This window comes from Symphodus melops (assembly GCF_947650265.1).
Source record: "Symphodus melops genome assembly, chromosome: 1".
Taxonomy (NCBI): Eukaryota; Metazoa; Chordata; class Actinopteri; order Labriformes; family Labridae; genus Symphodus; species Symphodus melops.
This window is the reverse complement of record NC_136691.1, coordinates 5,612,185-5,628,154: the sequence shown is the minus strand read 5'-3', so window position 1 is coordinate 5,628,154 and position 15,970 is coordinate 5,612,185. Positions and strand designations below refer to the sequence as shown.

Sequence of the window (15,970 nt, the reverse complement as noted above, 5' to 3'; positions counted from 1 at the left end):
TACAAACAGAATGCTAGTGGACGCTACATCCCATAAAGACCAGGAGTTTAGAAGCATTGTCCCATATTTTACCTTCCATGCATCGTCAAGTTAAATGTTAACATAAATAATCAAATGTATTCAGTATTAACTTGAAATTCAACAAAAACGATTGCATACTCCAACCTTTTTTTTACGTCACATATCTTGCTTTTCTATAATCTTTAATAGAAGTCAATAGAGTCAGGGATGTTCCTAGTGGCTGATTGTGTAGTAATAGAAATAGAAATGTAAGTTTAAGTTGAGGGGGACGATATCTTGTGCTGTGTCCTGTTTCATATGAAACAGGATGACAGCATCCACTGCTGAGGGGCCCAGTCTGAATGTTGTGCCTGTGAACAGATGAGCAATTCTAGTTCCGACTAAAAAGGCAGACGATGAATAATAAATGAGTAAGTTCGCTGCGTGCATCCCTTTTAGGCTCAGATCTTCTTCTGATTTAAAGAAGGTATTGATGTTTGTGAATAAAACAGTAGTATTGATAGGAGTTGTGCTCCCCTTGTCATTAAATGTCGAGTGTGTTTCTCTTACCATCAGAAAAGTCATCTGTAGAGGTGACAGAAAGCAGACTGTGCTGGTCGCTGCTCTCAGAGTCTCTACGGAGAGGTAGGGGGCCGGCGCACGCACCCCCAGGGTGCTCTCTAGCCCATAATGATAAAGAAGAAGAGGAGGATGGCGCTTCATGAACCAGCACCGTCTCTGCGTGATGGCGGGATGAGAAGGACGATGAAGTGGACGTGGATGGGAGACAAAAGTCAAAGTCTCTGTGGTGGCGGGTTCTGCTGGGGCCCTGGCTTCCTGTGGCTCCCTGAGGAAGACCCTCAGACAGCACGATGGGAACGCGGGACTCTGGAGGAGCGGGGGGAGGTGGCAGAGAAGGAGGCGGACCGGAGGATCCACAGGGTCCGCCACTTCCATATACAGCCTCTTCATAGGAGGGAAGAGTCACCTGGACGCCCTCCACCATGATGGATCCGGACTGGCCCGAGACTCCCTGCTCCCTTCTGATGGAGAGAGAGAGACACAAAGAGTGAGACTTATGTGGACAAGGCGGATCAGGACACAAGGTTTCTAGTGATGATGCAGCCATGTGAGTGACTTTCTGCAGTATAAGCTCTGAGAGGAGGCGCTCAGGGTCGACTGTCGTCAGACTAACCACTTAATCAAAGAGTACCAGCGAGCGTTAGATAAGATTATTGTGCCTTTTTTTTTTTTATCACAGAGCCACAGCACACACAGCTAGCCACACCGTTTTCTTACTTTTACTTTCATTTCTCGGGTTCAGCATACTTACGTACAGGACTAGTTTTTACATACATAAAACTAGTTGTGATGTGTTAATGTCAAAAACCCCGTTTGTAATGTCTTTCACCCAGCCAGTATGAGGTGTGTACACGCAAAGGATTTAAAGCAGCTCTGCTGTGTCACTTTGTGACAAACAAGAAGGACGTTTTACTGCACAGACTATAACAAGGCAGTGTTCTTTCAAAGAATGCCAACCGTAGTTTGTGTAAGAAACAAAAGGCCTGTATAAAATTCCTTTTGAACATGTTCCACGTCTTTAGGAAGCCGAAGAAGAAACGGAAATGCACTCAGAGCAACACAGACGTGAGAGCGTAGTCACAGCTTTGTGACAACAGCCAAGTGGAAATGTGGTCGCTAGGATTGTTATTATTTGATCGTACTTTCTTATGTTCAGGTCATCCCAGGAAGCGACAACTTCCCTAAAAACAACTTTACAATGGAGCCTATTGAGTGGAGGATCAGAGATATATTACAGGCGGGAGTCCTTAGTTTCTATTTTTAACACTATGACTATAGGCCCAGACCAGTCCTTCAAAGGTTGGATGTTCTGCATCAAAGTGAAACTCAGAGCTTTTCACATTTCAAACATAGTGCAGACATAAACACAGAGTGCATGTTTTTGTCAAGACAGGCTGTGCGATCATCGAGAGACTTTCCTCCTTTTTCTTCAGAGATCATTATAACCCAGTATTTCATAGCTGTCATTTTTCTAAACTGCGCTTTACTCTGACAAAAGAAGTGTTTTCTATGAGTAAAGAGGCATGAGCTGTAACACAAGAAAGGTCAGGGTAAGCTGCCAACTTCCTCTTTTTGAACTAGCTGCTAACTGATAAAGGTTTGTGAACAGCACAAGGGCCAAACTGTTTAACCCATTCCTGTCATGTCCGTGCATTATAAAGAGAACTTTCAACAGGAAGTGAAATGTTATCAGAGAAGAACTGGTAAATTCAACCAATATAATATCTATGATGTTATGAACTCCTCTCTTTCTTTAATTTTCATAAACTGCAGAATTAATCATGGCTTGTACAAGAGAGGGAACAGTTATGTCAGCATTCTTTACAATGGTATTTAACAGAAACTTCCCTGTGTGTGTGTGTGTGTGTGTGTGTGTGTGTGTGTGTGTGTGTGCGTGTGTGTGTTTACAGTATCTTACCTGCTGTGATGGAAGGACTTGAGTTTGGGCTGCACAAGAACAAACAGCACGACTAAAAGCAGGATGAGTGCCACAGAACTGGCTGTGGACGCCACGATAGAAAGAGCTGGTATACCCAGCGGAGAGCTTGGCTCCTTGTCTGAGGGACGCAGAAATAGAAGATGAAGAGGAAGTGTAAGTGTGTTTCACAGACTGTGATTTACAATTCCTGTTTGAGATGTTGTGCCTTTACAGAGATGTTAGACAGAGTAAACGCTCAAATGAGCCGCGGCGACCGACCTTGCGTGAGCCTGCAGCTGATCTGCATTGGCCCGTCCCACTCCCCGTTCTGGCAGGTGAGGAACTTGTAGTCTCCCTTCAGAGCGTAGCCCTCATCACAGAAGTACTCGATGACGGTCTTCTGGGTGAGGCGGTGGCAGGGGGACGGGTGACAGCGGTAGCCCCCGTTCTCTGGTTCAGTCGGGGGTGAACACACTGTGGAGAGGCAGTTGGGATTTTAATTCAATTTAAATTGTTCCTACTGTTTTCTGATGCTGCACGGTCGTGAAGTGATGCAGTTTTAATGTGGTAAGCATGCACGCTCAATCACAGATTTCATAAAGCTGACTTTAGTCTTTCTAGTGATGTTTTTTTAACCACCAGTATCTTCAAATCATGATGACAACAAACAGGAAACACATTTTTAGTACATGAATTAGTATGATGTCTTTATGTGCTTTGTGGTGTGTTTTTGAATATTTGCTCACCACTGCTTCTGACACAGCCTGGAGGTTGATGGGACCAGGCTCCAGAGCTGGTGCAAATGATGCTTGTGGGACCATCTGCAGTGTAGCCCGGTTCACAACCATAAGTCAGCAGGGTGCCGGGGGGAAAGGAGCCCCGGTTGGCTTCGGTCTGGTTCAGCAGGTCTCCGTGCTGCACGCCGGGTGGCCTCGCACAACCTGCACACAAGGAGACAAAGGAAGTGAAGAAGAATTAGTTTGCTGCTTCTTTGGCTTCTGCTTGAACTTATGATCAGTTATTGCTTATTTACAAGGCTCCTATCCGACTTAAATATGAACAACGTTATTATGAATGAATGCTATGAATGTAAGTAAACATAGCAGAGTTAGAAACTGCTTGTACACAGATTATATAGCTTCTTAATTTTTAATATATGAAAACATTTGCATGCATTCCAGACCTGCCGGGGGAACAAAAACAATCTGTCTCACGTGTGGCCTGAACCTTTGTACCAACAGTTCTGCCTGATAAACAGATTATTTACAACAAATAATGCCACCTATTATGTCTCCATCATAAGAATGTACTGTGTGCTATTGTAATACTTCTCCTGTGACTGTTAAGATTTTAGAATTACATTAATGTGTTGTTGCTGCAACATTGTGCCGGTCTATCATTAAGCTGACACAAACTGCCGGCTGGTCTCCCCTGCAGGCAGCTGCTACTGGGTCAAACTACTTTTCACAGGGAGGCTCTGTCAAGTTGACAGGTTAAGCTAATGATTAAAGCTCAGTGGTATTGTTACTTGAAACTAGGCTGCATTTAACACAAGCACTGGCGAATCAGTGTGTAAACATGACAGGTTAGGTGGATACAACAATGCTGTGCAGTAGAGGGGAACGCTGAAGTGGGTTAAAATATCCACTCCAGGAGCGCCATATATAGATCTAATTTCTCTGGATTATCTCCTACTCCTTATTCTGTCATTATTTAACGCTACTACTGGGACTGTGACTGAGGAAGGATGTTAAGGGAGACTTATTTACTTGGCAGTAATGACTTGAAACCCTCAGCCAGCCAATGAGGACAGGGTGAAGCAAACATCCTTGTGTTAATTATGCTTTGATCCACCTTCCCATACTCTGCCAATAATGTTGCAGTCTCACACATCAGCTCCTTTGAGTCTAGTTGTGTGTGTGTGTGTGTGTGTGTGTGTTTTATGGCAGGATAAATTCTCTCATGTTTTGCAGCACTCCCACAGCTCTGAAAACATCCACTCAAAGTCACATGTAATAAAACACACACACATTCGGAGCAGCAATCTGGCAAGAATGGAGAATCTTAATCCAGCAGGTCTGACAGCAACTGTGTAAACACAGACATGATAGCAGGAGGACTTAAGTGCATTTTGACTTATCTTCTGTATTAGCCTGTGGAAACCTTAGATAGAGACCTACCAACTTTATAACAACTTATCTGCGAAGTGCTTCTGGAAGAATTTCAGGCTTGGATTCACAGGAAATGTTTCCGACACAATCAACACTTAGCTAAAACCCATCTGGGCCATTAAATGTAATCTAATCTGTTATAATGAGAGGACGATGTCTAGTGTTTATCTATACATCTTATCTGTTAGATTCATTATATGGAATTATACAAAGCACACTGATTTTCTGTGTAACTCAGACAGAAGCACGTCTAAACACCCCCGCAAAAGGGAACATTAATAGTGCCATCATCAAAACTAATGACCACATTATTTAATCCTCGGTCTGAGTGTTTATGAAGCATATTAGCCATGGTCTATTGCAGGGTCTTATCACTCGCTTGACATAAACAAACACACACACACTGCAAACAGCCACTTTGTGTGTGCTTCGAGATTGAAAGAGAGACTATTTCCACAGCAGCGCCTCTAACATCCTCTAATCTCTGGGCTGAAACATTGTTCTAAACTGGCAGCACAAGATTAAATGCAAACACTCAAAACGTGCGAGCCTGCTCATCCAAACAACCACACACACACCCACACACACACACACACACACACACACACACACAAAGTCAACACCCAAAAACAAAGACACTCCCAGCACTGAGTCGTGTGATACCAAAAGGGTGTGTTATTGGATCCAGATTGGATGTGGAGAAGTGTGAACACTGCTCATTGCTGCTGATGTGTCAACAATCTGCCAGAGGTATGCAGCTGAAAATGTGCACGCTGGCCCTTCCACACAACTGTATATTTTGTGTACAGTCTCTGTAAATAAATAAATAAACACATGATGTGAAAATAAAAACTAGATATGAAAGAACAAACGCTGATGACAGTGAAGTTCTAGCTTCATTATGAAACTTACATCAATCACTCAATAAAATTAAGAGGAAGTTGTGTCTTTCAGTATTAAACATGACAGCCACTACAGTAGAGTCATGAGCCAGTAGTTCCTTGAAATGAAACATAATTCAGTGTATTACACATGTTGAGAGCCACACTAGCCGACGGAGGTACTTCATTGACTCTCTCAAGCAGAACCATTATCTGCACACACGTTTCTTGATGACATTTGACACCGTGACCTGAGCGGTTGTTTGGCGAGTTGCTTCAGAGCAGCTAAATGCTCTCTGAGGAGGAGATGGTGCTAATGGAGGTGGTAAAGGTGATGAATCGATGACCCCCGGCTGGGAGGCAGCAGGGGACACAAAAAGCCTTCGGGGACAGTTTGAGTAAATAGCCTTAACAGTCACTGAGGTCAACTTTTGTCTTTCAGAATGCTATCAATACAACTGCAGAAGACAGATGCTCCTTTGAGAAATGTATTCATCTTCGTATAAAAAGACGAGAGTACTTCTATGCCCTGTGTTTGAAATGTGGCTTTCCAAACACTTGAACATTTCACTTACAATAGGCTGTTTGTATCGGTAGTCCACAGGGATCTGAACAAAGTACAAATTGTACACTATGTACACTGCAGTATATATAAACAAGGAAGAGGGACACGCTGAAGAGTCTGAGCTCAGGGAGATAAACACAATTATCTGTTTAAACTCAAAGAGAGAAAAGGGCCAAAGCAGTCGTGACATGTTCTAAATACACAAAGGGACAAGCTGGTTACAGCTTTAAACAAAACCAGTGTTGTTTATGTTAGTAAATCTACAAGGCACTGCTTTGCATTAGCATGGGGTAAGTTGATAAAGCGCTAAAAATGGTTACAGTGGGAGGCTTAACCCCGGCTAAGGTTAATTCTTGCAGAGAGATCCGGTCACAGAGGTCACTGAAGAGAAGGAAGCATGAAGCCAGGATCATTTTCATACCCATGGCAGCGCATGGAAGCGCTACAAACCGACGTCTCATGCTGTAAAAACCCTGTGGTTACAGCGAGCCACTTCCATCACCTTCCATCAAAGTAAAAGGACGAACATGCCAGTATAATAGAGCAGCACGTAACAATGCTGCTGACTGTAATTTCATTTCTCAAAACAAAGATCACAAAAAGGCTGTTAACCTTTCTCACACAGTAATAACAACACTGGGGAAAAAAACCCTCAAAGTGCTTTCTCAGTCATTCTCAATCACTCTCAGTATCAGTATAATATTTCATTTCTTTAAGTGATTTCTTATTTTACCAACATATTCCAAGAAGCTGAATATTGTGAGGAAAAAAAGATAGTGTTGGACCAGGCTCTTGGTAATTATATTTAGATTTGTTCATGGTCGATGGCCAAATGATTAAAGTAGGTGAGGAGGAAAAGAATTATGATTTTCAGACTCTTTTTTTTTGTTTTCGATTAAAGGCAACTCATTTACATGGAATTCAAAAGTAGATTTTCTTTTTGTGCACAGGACAATAAATCCCCTGAGAATAGAACGTGTCATTCTCATGTCAACTATAGAAGAAAAATAAAGATTAAACATGGAAAGACAAAAAATACCAAAGACTGCTTGTCAAACTCCGAGGAGGAAAAAAAGCTGCCTCAGACTTCCTCTCCCCAGGGATTGTACTTCTCAAAAGAAGCCAGAGCGTAACATTCACATATATAAATACACGTTACATCAAAGGAATTTAGAAAACCTTTTAAATGACAAGAAAAGATAAGAACGATGTTAAAAAAAATAGCAGGCAGAGTGGTGAGAAAAGAAGAGGGAATAATAGTGACAGGAGAAGGTATTCATCATTTGATAACACAGAGAGCACAGAGAAAAGGGCGTGAAGGGAGAGCAGAAAAATATCAGCATCATGGAGCGCTGTGGCCCTGAGCGATTACAAGGCAAAAAGAGACATGTCGTGGCAGGTTGTCCAATAGTTTTGTGTGTTAGGGAGAGGCGCTGTACGGCAACAGTGGAAGGAGGAGGAGGAGGAGGCAGCTGACAGTACATACCACAGCGTGGGCTGGGCTAGAACAACTCAAGAGACACTGTCAAAGACGAGAACAAACACCGGTTCACAATCCAGAGATGGACGAGTGCGTCAGATACATAACCTTGCTGTCTTTCCTTTTCCACTATCACTCTCAAAGCCAAGATTGAATATTGGCTGAGAGGGGGAAAAAAAGAAAAAGATTAAAGCACTGAGCAACGCTAGAGTGGATGTCAGCACGCCATGTTTTGTGCTTATGAGGAAGGGAATGAGTCACAGTTAAACACAAGCTGTTCTCCCACCGGTCTGATGTTAAAAGTTTGCTGAAGAGAACAGAGTTTTTGAGAAATGGCGAAAACTATAATGACTAAAGCAGAGTCACAAGTGTCTTGTGAAAGCCGGTCAAAAAAAGGGGGGGGGGCACGTTTTGTGAATTACAAAATTGTTCAGTGGAGACGTGTTTAAGAATGTGTCAGATTTGAGGACAGGAACAGCGCTTAAGCTAATTCCTTGTTTAACATAAGGGGTTAAAGTGGTCATATGAAAAGGTTAAACTATGAGAAATCTTCACAGCACACGACTGTAAGCTGATCAAAGAGCTTAATTGCTAAAAAGGTCGGTGTAGTGGGAGGACTGGGCCAGGACAGGGAGCTCATGAGGCTGATTCCTAATCCCAACATCCGTCGCCTCAGGGCCGTGCCGGAGGAGACTCAGGCTGCAGGGGGTGTTCAAATCCCCTGCCTTGCTCTGAAGTGCCTGCCTGGCTGTGAATATCTCCCTTTCCCCATCTGTTACCAATGGTGCTCACCAGCTAGGAGCGGGGGGGGGGGGGGGGGGGGGGGGGGGTTAAGGATAACACTGGTGGTGGGGAGAGAAAAACAAGGGGTTTTAGCCGCCTTTGCAGAGGCAAATTAAAATTCTAATTATCCTCTATTACAAGCTGGGAGCGCTCGAAAGCAGATCAGATACTGACGACTTCTGCAGCCAGATGTTTGGTCGCTCTACAGTCCAGAACAATAGGCTATAAAAGAGGGTGTGTTTTCCAGTGTGAATGTTTGTCTGCTCAACTGTGTCAAGGAGCGGGGGGAATTTGTTTGTGTGTATAAATACTGTGGGGGGTTGTGTGTTGGATTAAGCTAAAGACCAAGGGGATGATGATGCTCTCTTTGTCCTGGTAAATATGTTTTTGTTCATCTGTTCCCTTCTCACATGCTGTCTTGTTGTGTTGTTTGATGATGTTGCTGTCTTATTTGGGCAGTGTATGTGTTTTATTTTGTTATTCTTTTTTATTTTAGCTCATTCCAACATCATTCCTGCAAGCTGTCGGGCTTGTTTTGTGCCTCTCTCATGGTTCATGTGTGGAGCTCTGAAATCTTGGTGAAGGAGATAAGGAAAAAGGGGTAAGCTAAATAACAAAGGTCCCAGGCAGGACACATGTCTGGATGGGAAATCCTAGACCTAGACCCTGGGACACCAGACTCCTCTGACAAGGCTTGCTCCAGTGTAGTGCACCTTTTGCATCTACATCTTTTGGAAACACATCTATGAACTCAACGTTATGGGCGACTCTTAGTGAAACTGCAGAAATGTGATTTTGCGTGCATACGTTTGTGTAAAGATTGCGTCTCCTGCACAAACTTTCATTCTTTGACACATTTAAAGAACTGAAAAGCGTATCAGTGACACAGCGCTACACGCTGACCCGGTTGGGTGAAACTGGGGACGCTTGATGTCTGAGTGAGTGATACTACCAGGGTCATGTTTTACTGTGAGCAGGTGAAAAGTTGTCACGCTCCAACACTGTCACACAGACACATTACAAGCTTGTTTTTATTAGGGGGAAAGATTGTTGGAACGAAATGTAGAAATACGCTTGTAAAAAAATGGACTTGCATTACTTTGTAGAGTAGAAAGTTGCAGATCAAAGCGGGAACCGTGTAAGCATGAAACACATTCATTATTATGAAAAAGTACAAGCTGTTGTTGGAGGTGCTCTGTGGGAAGGTGGTAGGTCCTGGGTGTGAAAAACAGGGGACAGAGAAACATGAATATGAGGAGAAGGGATAATAGGTTTGAGTCCACACCAATCCATACAGTTACGTACAATAGGTTGCACGTGCCCCAGTGTGCCTTGTTTAGCTGAATGCTGAATGGGGTTACTTATTTTGTTACCACACATTTAATTGGCTTAGAATTGGTCAGTTGACTCAGCTGTTTAATACAGAGCTCAGCTATTTGTTTCCCATTTTGAAGGACAACCCCCTGAAAAAAGTCCAATATCAGCCTAAAAAGGTTTTTTTTCTTCAAACAGTGGGCTTTCAGCGGGGCATTAAACCTTTCTAGGCCACCTCCGGTGTTGAAAATTGAAGCCAATGTGGAAGTGCAACATCCAGCAGTGTCCGCTTGAGGCTGGCTGAATAAGCACTGGAGGTTACACGCACCATGCAAATCCTGGTAGCCGAAGGACTCTAGAGAAATGATTATTTCATGTGAAACTATTTGACATTATCTTGTTGTTTTGGAGAGGATGAGACTGTGAATCACTCAGCTCCCAGTGAAAATACACAAGGGTTATTTTGAGTATCTTGAGTAACGTGTTGCAGACAAATGATGCTTCAAATAGTCTACATCGGCCGGTAAACCCTATGAGACAGAGCTGATCTAATATCTGTATTTATTGTTTAATATCTCATATATTGATGTGATTTCCATGTCGTATCAGACATTGAACTGACGGCATAAATCCATGTCACAGATAAAGAATGATCTGAGCACTTAAACATCCTCAACTGTGAAGACATTCAGACTTAACTAGTGCCCACAAATCAGATAAGATGGAACAGCTCCTTCTATATGATAAAAATATAATTCCTGCACTTCAGTTAATTTTTTTGTCATTTAACAGTCTGTGTTGTTGCTGCTACCTGTTTGTCAATTAAAATATTTTTGGGGGGGACAGTTGAATTTTTATTTGCTCTTCCAATAAGAAATGCAATGCTGGCTGGGTTCACTTCAGCATTTTGTTGCCTAAAGTTAATAAAAACAACAACAAAAACACCATTAAATACAATTTACAATTAGCAGAATCACTATGGGTACAAATGTACCACATCAGAGCTGAACTGAAAAAAAAAGTGGATCGGTGCATGTAGACTACATAGACTCCTTAGAAGCAAACTAGTATTCAAATCGCATAAAGCTGCCAAGACCAACAATGTTTTTTCTTCAAAAAAACCCAAAACAAAACAGGATATTCGTCAGAAGACATGAGTCAAACAGCTGTGGCTTTCCAAATAGAGAATTTCTAGAGAACTCAGCCATCGACTTGTCACACCTCTTCCTGCAGCTGCAACACACGGAAACAAACACACACGCTGCTGCACACACACACACACACACACGCACACGCACACTCGCAGGGTGAGGGAAGTCTCCAAACAGGCTGATACATCCTCTGTCCCATTCCTCTCCTGCTGTTGAAATGCATTTAGCAAGCCACGTGTGCCGCTATTACACCCCATTGTGCCCTCTCACTTAGGGAGGAGGGACAATAGCTGATTTAAGCAGCGTGCCTCTGAATAGGACAACAGACAACTTTGCATTTGAAGGGTTAAATATGCATGTGAGGCCAAAGTGGGTGATGGTAAGGGGGAGCCCCATTGTTTGACCCTCTTACTAACCCTAGATACAAGCATACACATACACACACTCTGCCCTAGTGTAACAGATGGGTGGATGCTCGTGAAGGCCAACCGAGAGCTCCCCCCTACTCTGCTATCACCGCTGAGGACAGCTGGAAGGCAGACATTCCTGGTCCTCAGCTTTCAGAGGACAACAAAAGAGTGTGTGGGACCCCTCCTACACACACGTGCACATGTTCAGACACACACACACACACACACACACACACACACACACACACACACACACACACACACACACACACACACACACACACACACACACACACACACACACACACACACACACACACACACACACACACACACACACACACACACACACACACACACACACACACACACACACACACACACACACACACACACTGTGGGCTGATCACGTTTCAGCAGCCCAGACTTGTAAGCCAGCAGCGGTATGAGAGCTGAGCCTGGGACCTTTGTTGAAGGTGAAAGTCAGGGAGATTATCCCAACACTGCTTACCAGGAGCTCACACACTGATATGTTGGAAGTACTTGTGAAGGCAGTTAAATCTGTTGGGGCCAATAAAACTGCAAAGATACAAAGTCCAACCTAAGGCTTGCTATTCCTCTTTATTTAACAGGCAACTGAAGTTGTTTGGTTGCCCGGTTCACTGCGAAGCACAGAATGTCCTGAACTTCAGACAACACCACTGCTTTAGAGGGAATCAACTTTAATGGAGCAGTCGTGATGAAGAGAACAGGTGTCAAATTCTGTTACATGAGATACATTATTATTTGGATGTACCTAGAGAGACTAACACAACTGCATTTACAGACTAAACACTGATCGTGCTTGTGTTTCCAAAGACAAGTGTACCTTTACTTGGTTGTCGAGGTGTTAACGAGATGGCGATAGCTGCAACAACTACGTAACATAGTGACAAAGCACTGTGACAAAGTGTAGTCTGCTAATAAATTCACAGAAGAAGAAAAGCCTGACACAGCAAACGAAGGTCATCAGTGGAGGATGTCCAGCAGAAGTCTGCACCTCATAGGTCGTCCATGGGGCGGAGCTAAGTGCTGACATTAGTGGCAACAAACAAAAACAGTTTTGTTATTGATCTCTTGAAATCCACAAGATGTTTAAATGTGGCACGTTTTGAATCACATGACAATTCTTTCAACCAATTTACAGACTGCAGAGTGTCGAGCTCCAACCCTTTATGGTCGGATCGTTAAACTTGGCACCCCAGCAAAAGGGGAGCAAAAAGTTGGATGTTGGAACAGATCCTTTATTTGGGTTAGGGTTATGGAAACGAGGCTTACATATCCTGCCTTCAAATGGCACTGTCACAGTGAGTGTATGTCATCACCCCAATAAAGTCCAACTGACCTTTGATTGAGAAAAAAAAAATCTTTAGCAGGTTGATGATCAAATTTCACCACGCATATAACACACATGGAGATTTCACTTAGTTTGTTCAATCGATGAATCATATCATACTGTATGCTACTTTTAACAAAAAGTAAATGCCACACAGTGCTTCACACAATACAATCCCAAAGGTGGGTTGAAATGATAGCTGCCTGTTTTGAATGCATATGAAAGAATTATGAGAGAGAGAGCTACCAACAAACTACTGTTATCATGATGAGGAAGATACAAAGTACTGTTTATATTACCGGCTAGACCTCCAACACAGCAGGCAGTTTGTAGACACAAACACAGATATGAAACTCGCCTTGATGGGCCTGCAGCCAACATCAAGAGTACAGAAAGATCCCCGACACCTCTCAGTAAGTTGTTATAGTGTGAGGGTTAGAAACCAAGCAGAGTACAATTAAAAATCAAAGGGGAAAAAACTGTGTTTTAAATTGATGCTGCGGAGAGCTGTTCACGCCTTGATTCATCAAATACAGCACAAGACAGTCACATCTGAATTTTATGGCCGCCTTTTAAAGGACTGTGACTCAAACCATGCTGACAACTTTTGGTAATGACGTTGAATTCAGCACACACATACACACACAAGCTGTTAAAGACAATTTGTAATGGTTGGATAAACACTGAAACCATAAATGTATTTTCTTGTTAATCATAATTATAGACAGTCTGTCTGTAACACAGTCTATGTTGGCATGTCTTTTTGTGTCATTATTTCCAAATTGAACTTAAATTCAGAGATTAATTTATAAAAGTACAGATTTACACGCATACATATTATAAAATATGGTTAAGACACTCAGAGACAAGCGCGCTCCTCATAAATCCTGACACAATTATCCAAATGGACTCCTGCGTAGCCTGTACAAAGACCTTTTGGCTGCTGTTTGCTACAGGGAGTTGTTTAGCGATGATGTAATAAGGACAGAGGGCATTCGAGTGGAGCTAAGCCAACTGGGCACTAAACATCTCAACACTCCATCTAATGGACTGGTTACGCTTTGAGAGACGGGACCAGACAGAACAAAACAAAAACAGGAAATAATGGGAAGTAGACAGGAAATATTCAATGTTAATTAGAACATCCTGCCGGCTAAAATGAGAATGAAGGATGTAGTCACAGTGAAAATGGAAATGAAGCTGAGTCAGAGAACTAGGGACATGCTTATTTACACTCAACTCATCTAAAGCTACACATAAATATTTAAAAGATGTATTTGATTCACATCAGCATTGATGGATCCATTTCTTCTGAAATGCACCAAGTTAAGGAAACAGATGTACACCTTCTTCCTTCCTCTGACCACAAACAACAGTCATGCTGCAGGATAGCACATGCACAGCCCGGCCTCTCTACGAAGCTCAATGTACTGTATGCAAGTCCCTCCGAGGAAGTGCTTATTATTTTGCTGCCTCTATACAAGTTGCCTACTTGCTTTAACAATGTCTAGTAAATTGTAAAGTTCTGGATGAGTGAAAGGTAAAAATAAAGGTACATGCAGAATTTAACAAATTTGGCTAGATGCAGTAAATTATTTCACATTTCAAGTGTCTGCTACAGCGAGTTGAGGCATGAATGACTGCTTTTCAACTGTGTTCTTCACTGTGGATGCCCAGCAGGTGATGACTGTATTGACTGCTGATATTTCAGTCCAAACACATCAGATCGAACAAGCTTTTGTGCTTAACTGATGGCCGTACAGGCAGCTAGACATTCAGCTGTGAGCGCTGAAGTAGCTGCTGACTGGCCTGAGAATGTCGGTGGCTTTGTGTTGTAATTGCTGTTTGAAGAGTAACATTTACTGCTGCTGCTGCTGCTTCACAATAAGAGCCAACACACAACTGCAAAGCTTTATTTTGAAACAGCAAGGAAGTGCTGCCTTTTTGGTCACCATTGGTAAACACATTTATTATTTGTTCGACAAGCAAGATTAGGATGCTAATGTGTTTTTGTCAGCAGATAAGTTTGTAGTTAATATTTTGCCAAAGATCTAAGAAAAAAAAACCCTTCAACTTGTCATTAAGATTTCATCTTTTCGCCTCACAGCAGCATCCATGCTGTACATGCGTCATAAGATCTGACACAGTTGCTCACAGTCTGTCACAGCATGGATGTCTCAACTGTTGGCACATTCAGCATCAGTGTGTAGGACGCTAGCTTATGGGTATGATGATGAACTTGTTTGAACAGGATTGTACTGTTGACTAACGGTGTAATGAAAAAAAAAAAAAAAGAACAGCCCACACTGTTTCAGTGGGCCTGAAAAACACTCACACACAAGAGGAAGTGCAGACACAAGGAGAGAGGGGGGGGGACAAAACAGATGAAGAAAGGAGGCAGAACAGGCAGAACAGAGATTAAAACAAGATGAACGTGAATTTATACTTTGGCTTGACAATGCAAATGAAAACAAACAAACATGAGAAGTAGATAAAAAAGAATTCACAAAAGAAAAGAGAAATACTTCAGAAAATATATGAATTATAGACGGAAAGAAAAAAACAGAAGCAAAGGCAACAGAAGACAGGAGCGACTGGGGGATATATTTAGCAGCTCATTAGTCAGAGATGTCCTCTACTCAGCAGGCTGGTCCCTCAGATGAGGCCCTTTGGAAATCATTATGACTGCCTGCTGCTTCACACAACCACACACAAACTGGAAAACAATTTGCAAACTGCCTCTTCTCTCCCCAGCCTTAATGTAGTTTTATAATAATCCTCAAGTTCTGGAGAGACTCCCGGAAAAACAAAGCTTTGAACAAAACAAAGTTAAACACAGTTTTTAATAATGGCTGCATCGTGTTTAACATGACATCTCCAGCATGTTCATAAAAGTGTAACACGTAGAGGTTCGTTAAAGAAAGCAGCTTTCTTATACTTTGCACATGATCAGATTTGAATGTGTGTCTGGTGCTGTCAGTGCTAACACACTCTGCTTTCTGTATGCATTAACCTTGACTAAACAGAACATGTGAGCAATAAACCAATAACTTGATGGTGGCCAGCCGAATAAATGTTCAAACACCTCTTTTCCTTCCTGATACCACTTCAGACATCTTTACCTGAGTATGTGCAGATATGGAGTAACCCTTCAAAGCAGTACACAAATAAACATTTTAAACAGCCATTAAATGCTAGTTATCCTGTAAGGATTGAATATGATTGCTCTCATTGTTGTGTGACGTGGTTCAGACAATAATTGACTCCTGAATTTAAAAACCTGAGCTGCAAGAAACATGCTAAGCTAATATAAGCAGCAGCTCAACTCCCTTCTGAAGAC

The 15,970-nt window shown here is 42.4% G+C and overlaps 1 protein-coding gene across 1 annotated transcript in view; it reads right to left on the bottom strand.

Annotated features, from left to right (window-relative positions):
• susd6 (sushi domain containing 6) overlaps positions 1-15,970 on the bottom strand; it is a 30,553-nt gene that overhangs the window by 2,546 nt on the left and 12,037 nt on the right. The window contains exons 3-6 of the mRNA XM_079347832.1: positions 3,247-3,441; positions 2,780-2,974; positions 2,501-2,639; positions 571-1,043 (exon numbers count right to left, since the gene is read on the bottom strand). Coding sequence (XP_079203958.1) covers positions 571-1,043; positions 2,501-2,639; positions 2,780-2,974; positions 3,247-3,441 — 1,002 coding nt within the window. The remainder of the gene's footprint in view (positions 1-570; positions 1,044-2,500; positions 2,640-2,779; positions 2,975-3,246; positions 3,442-15,970) is intronic.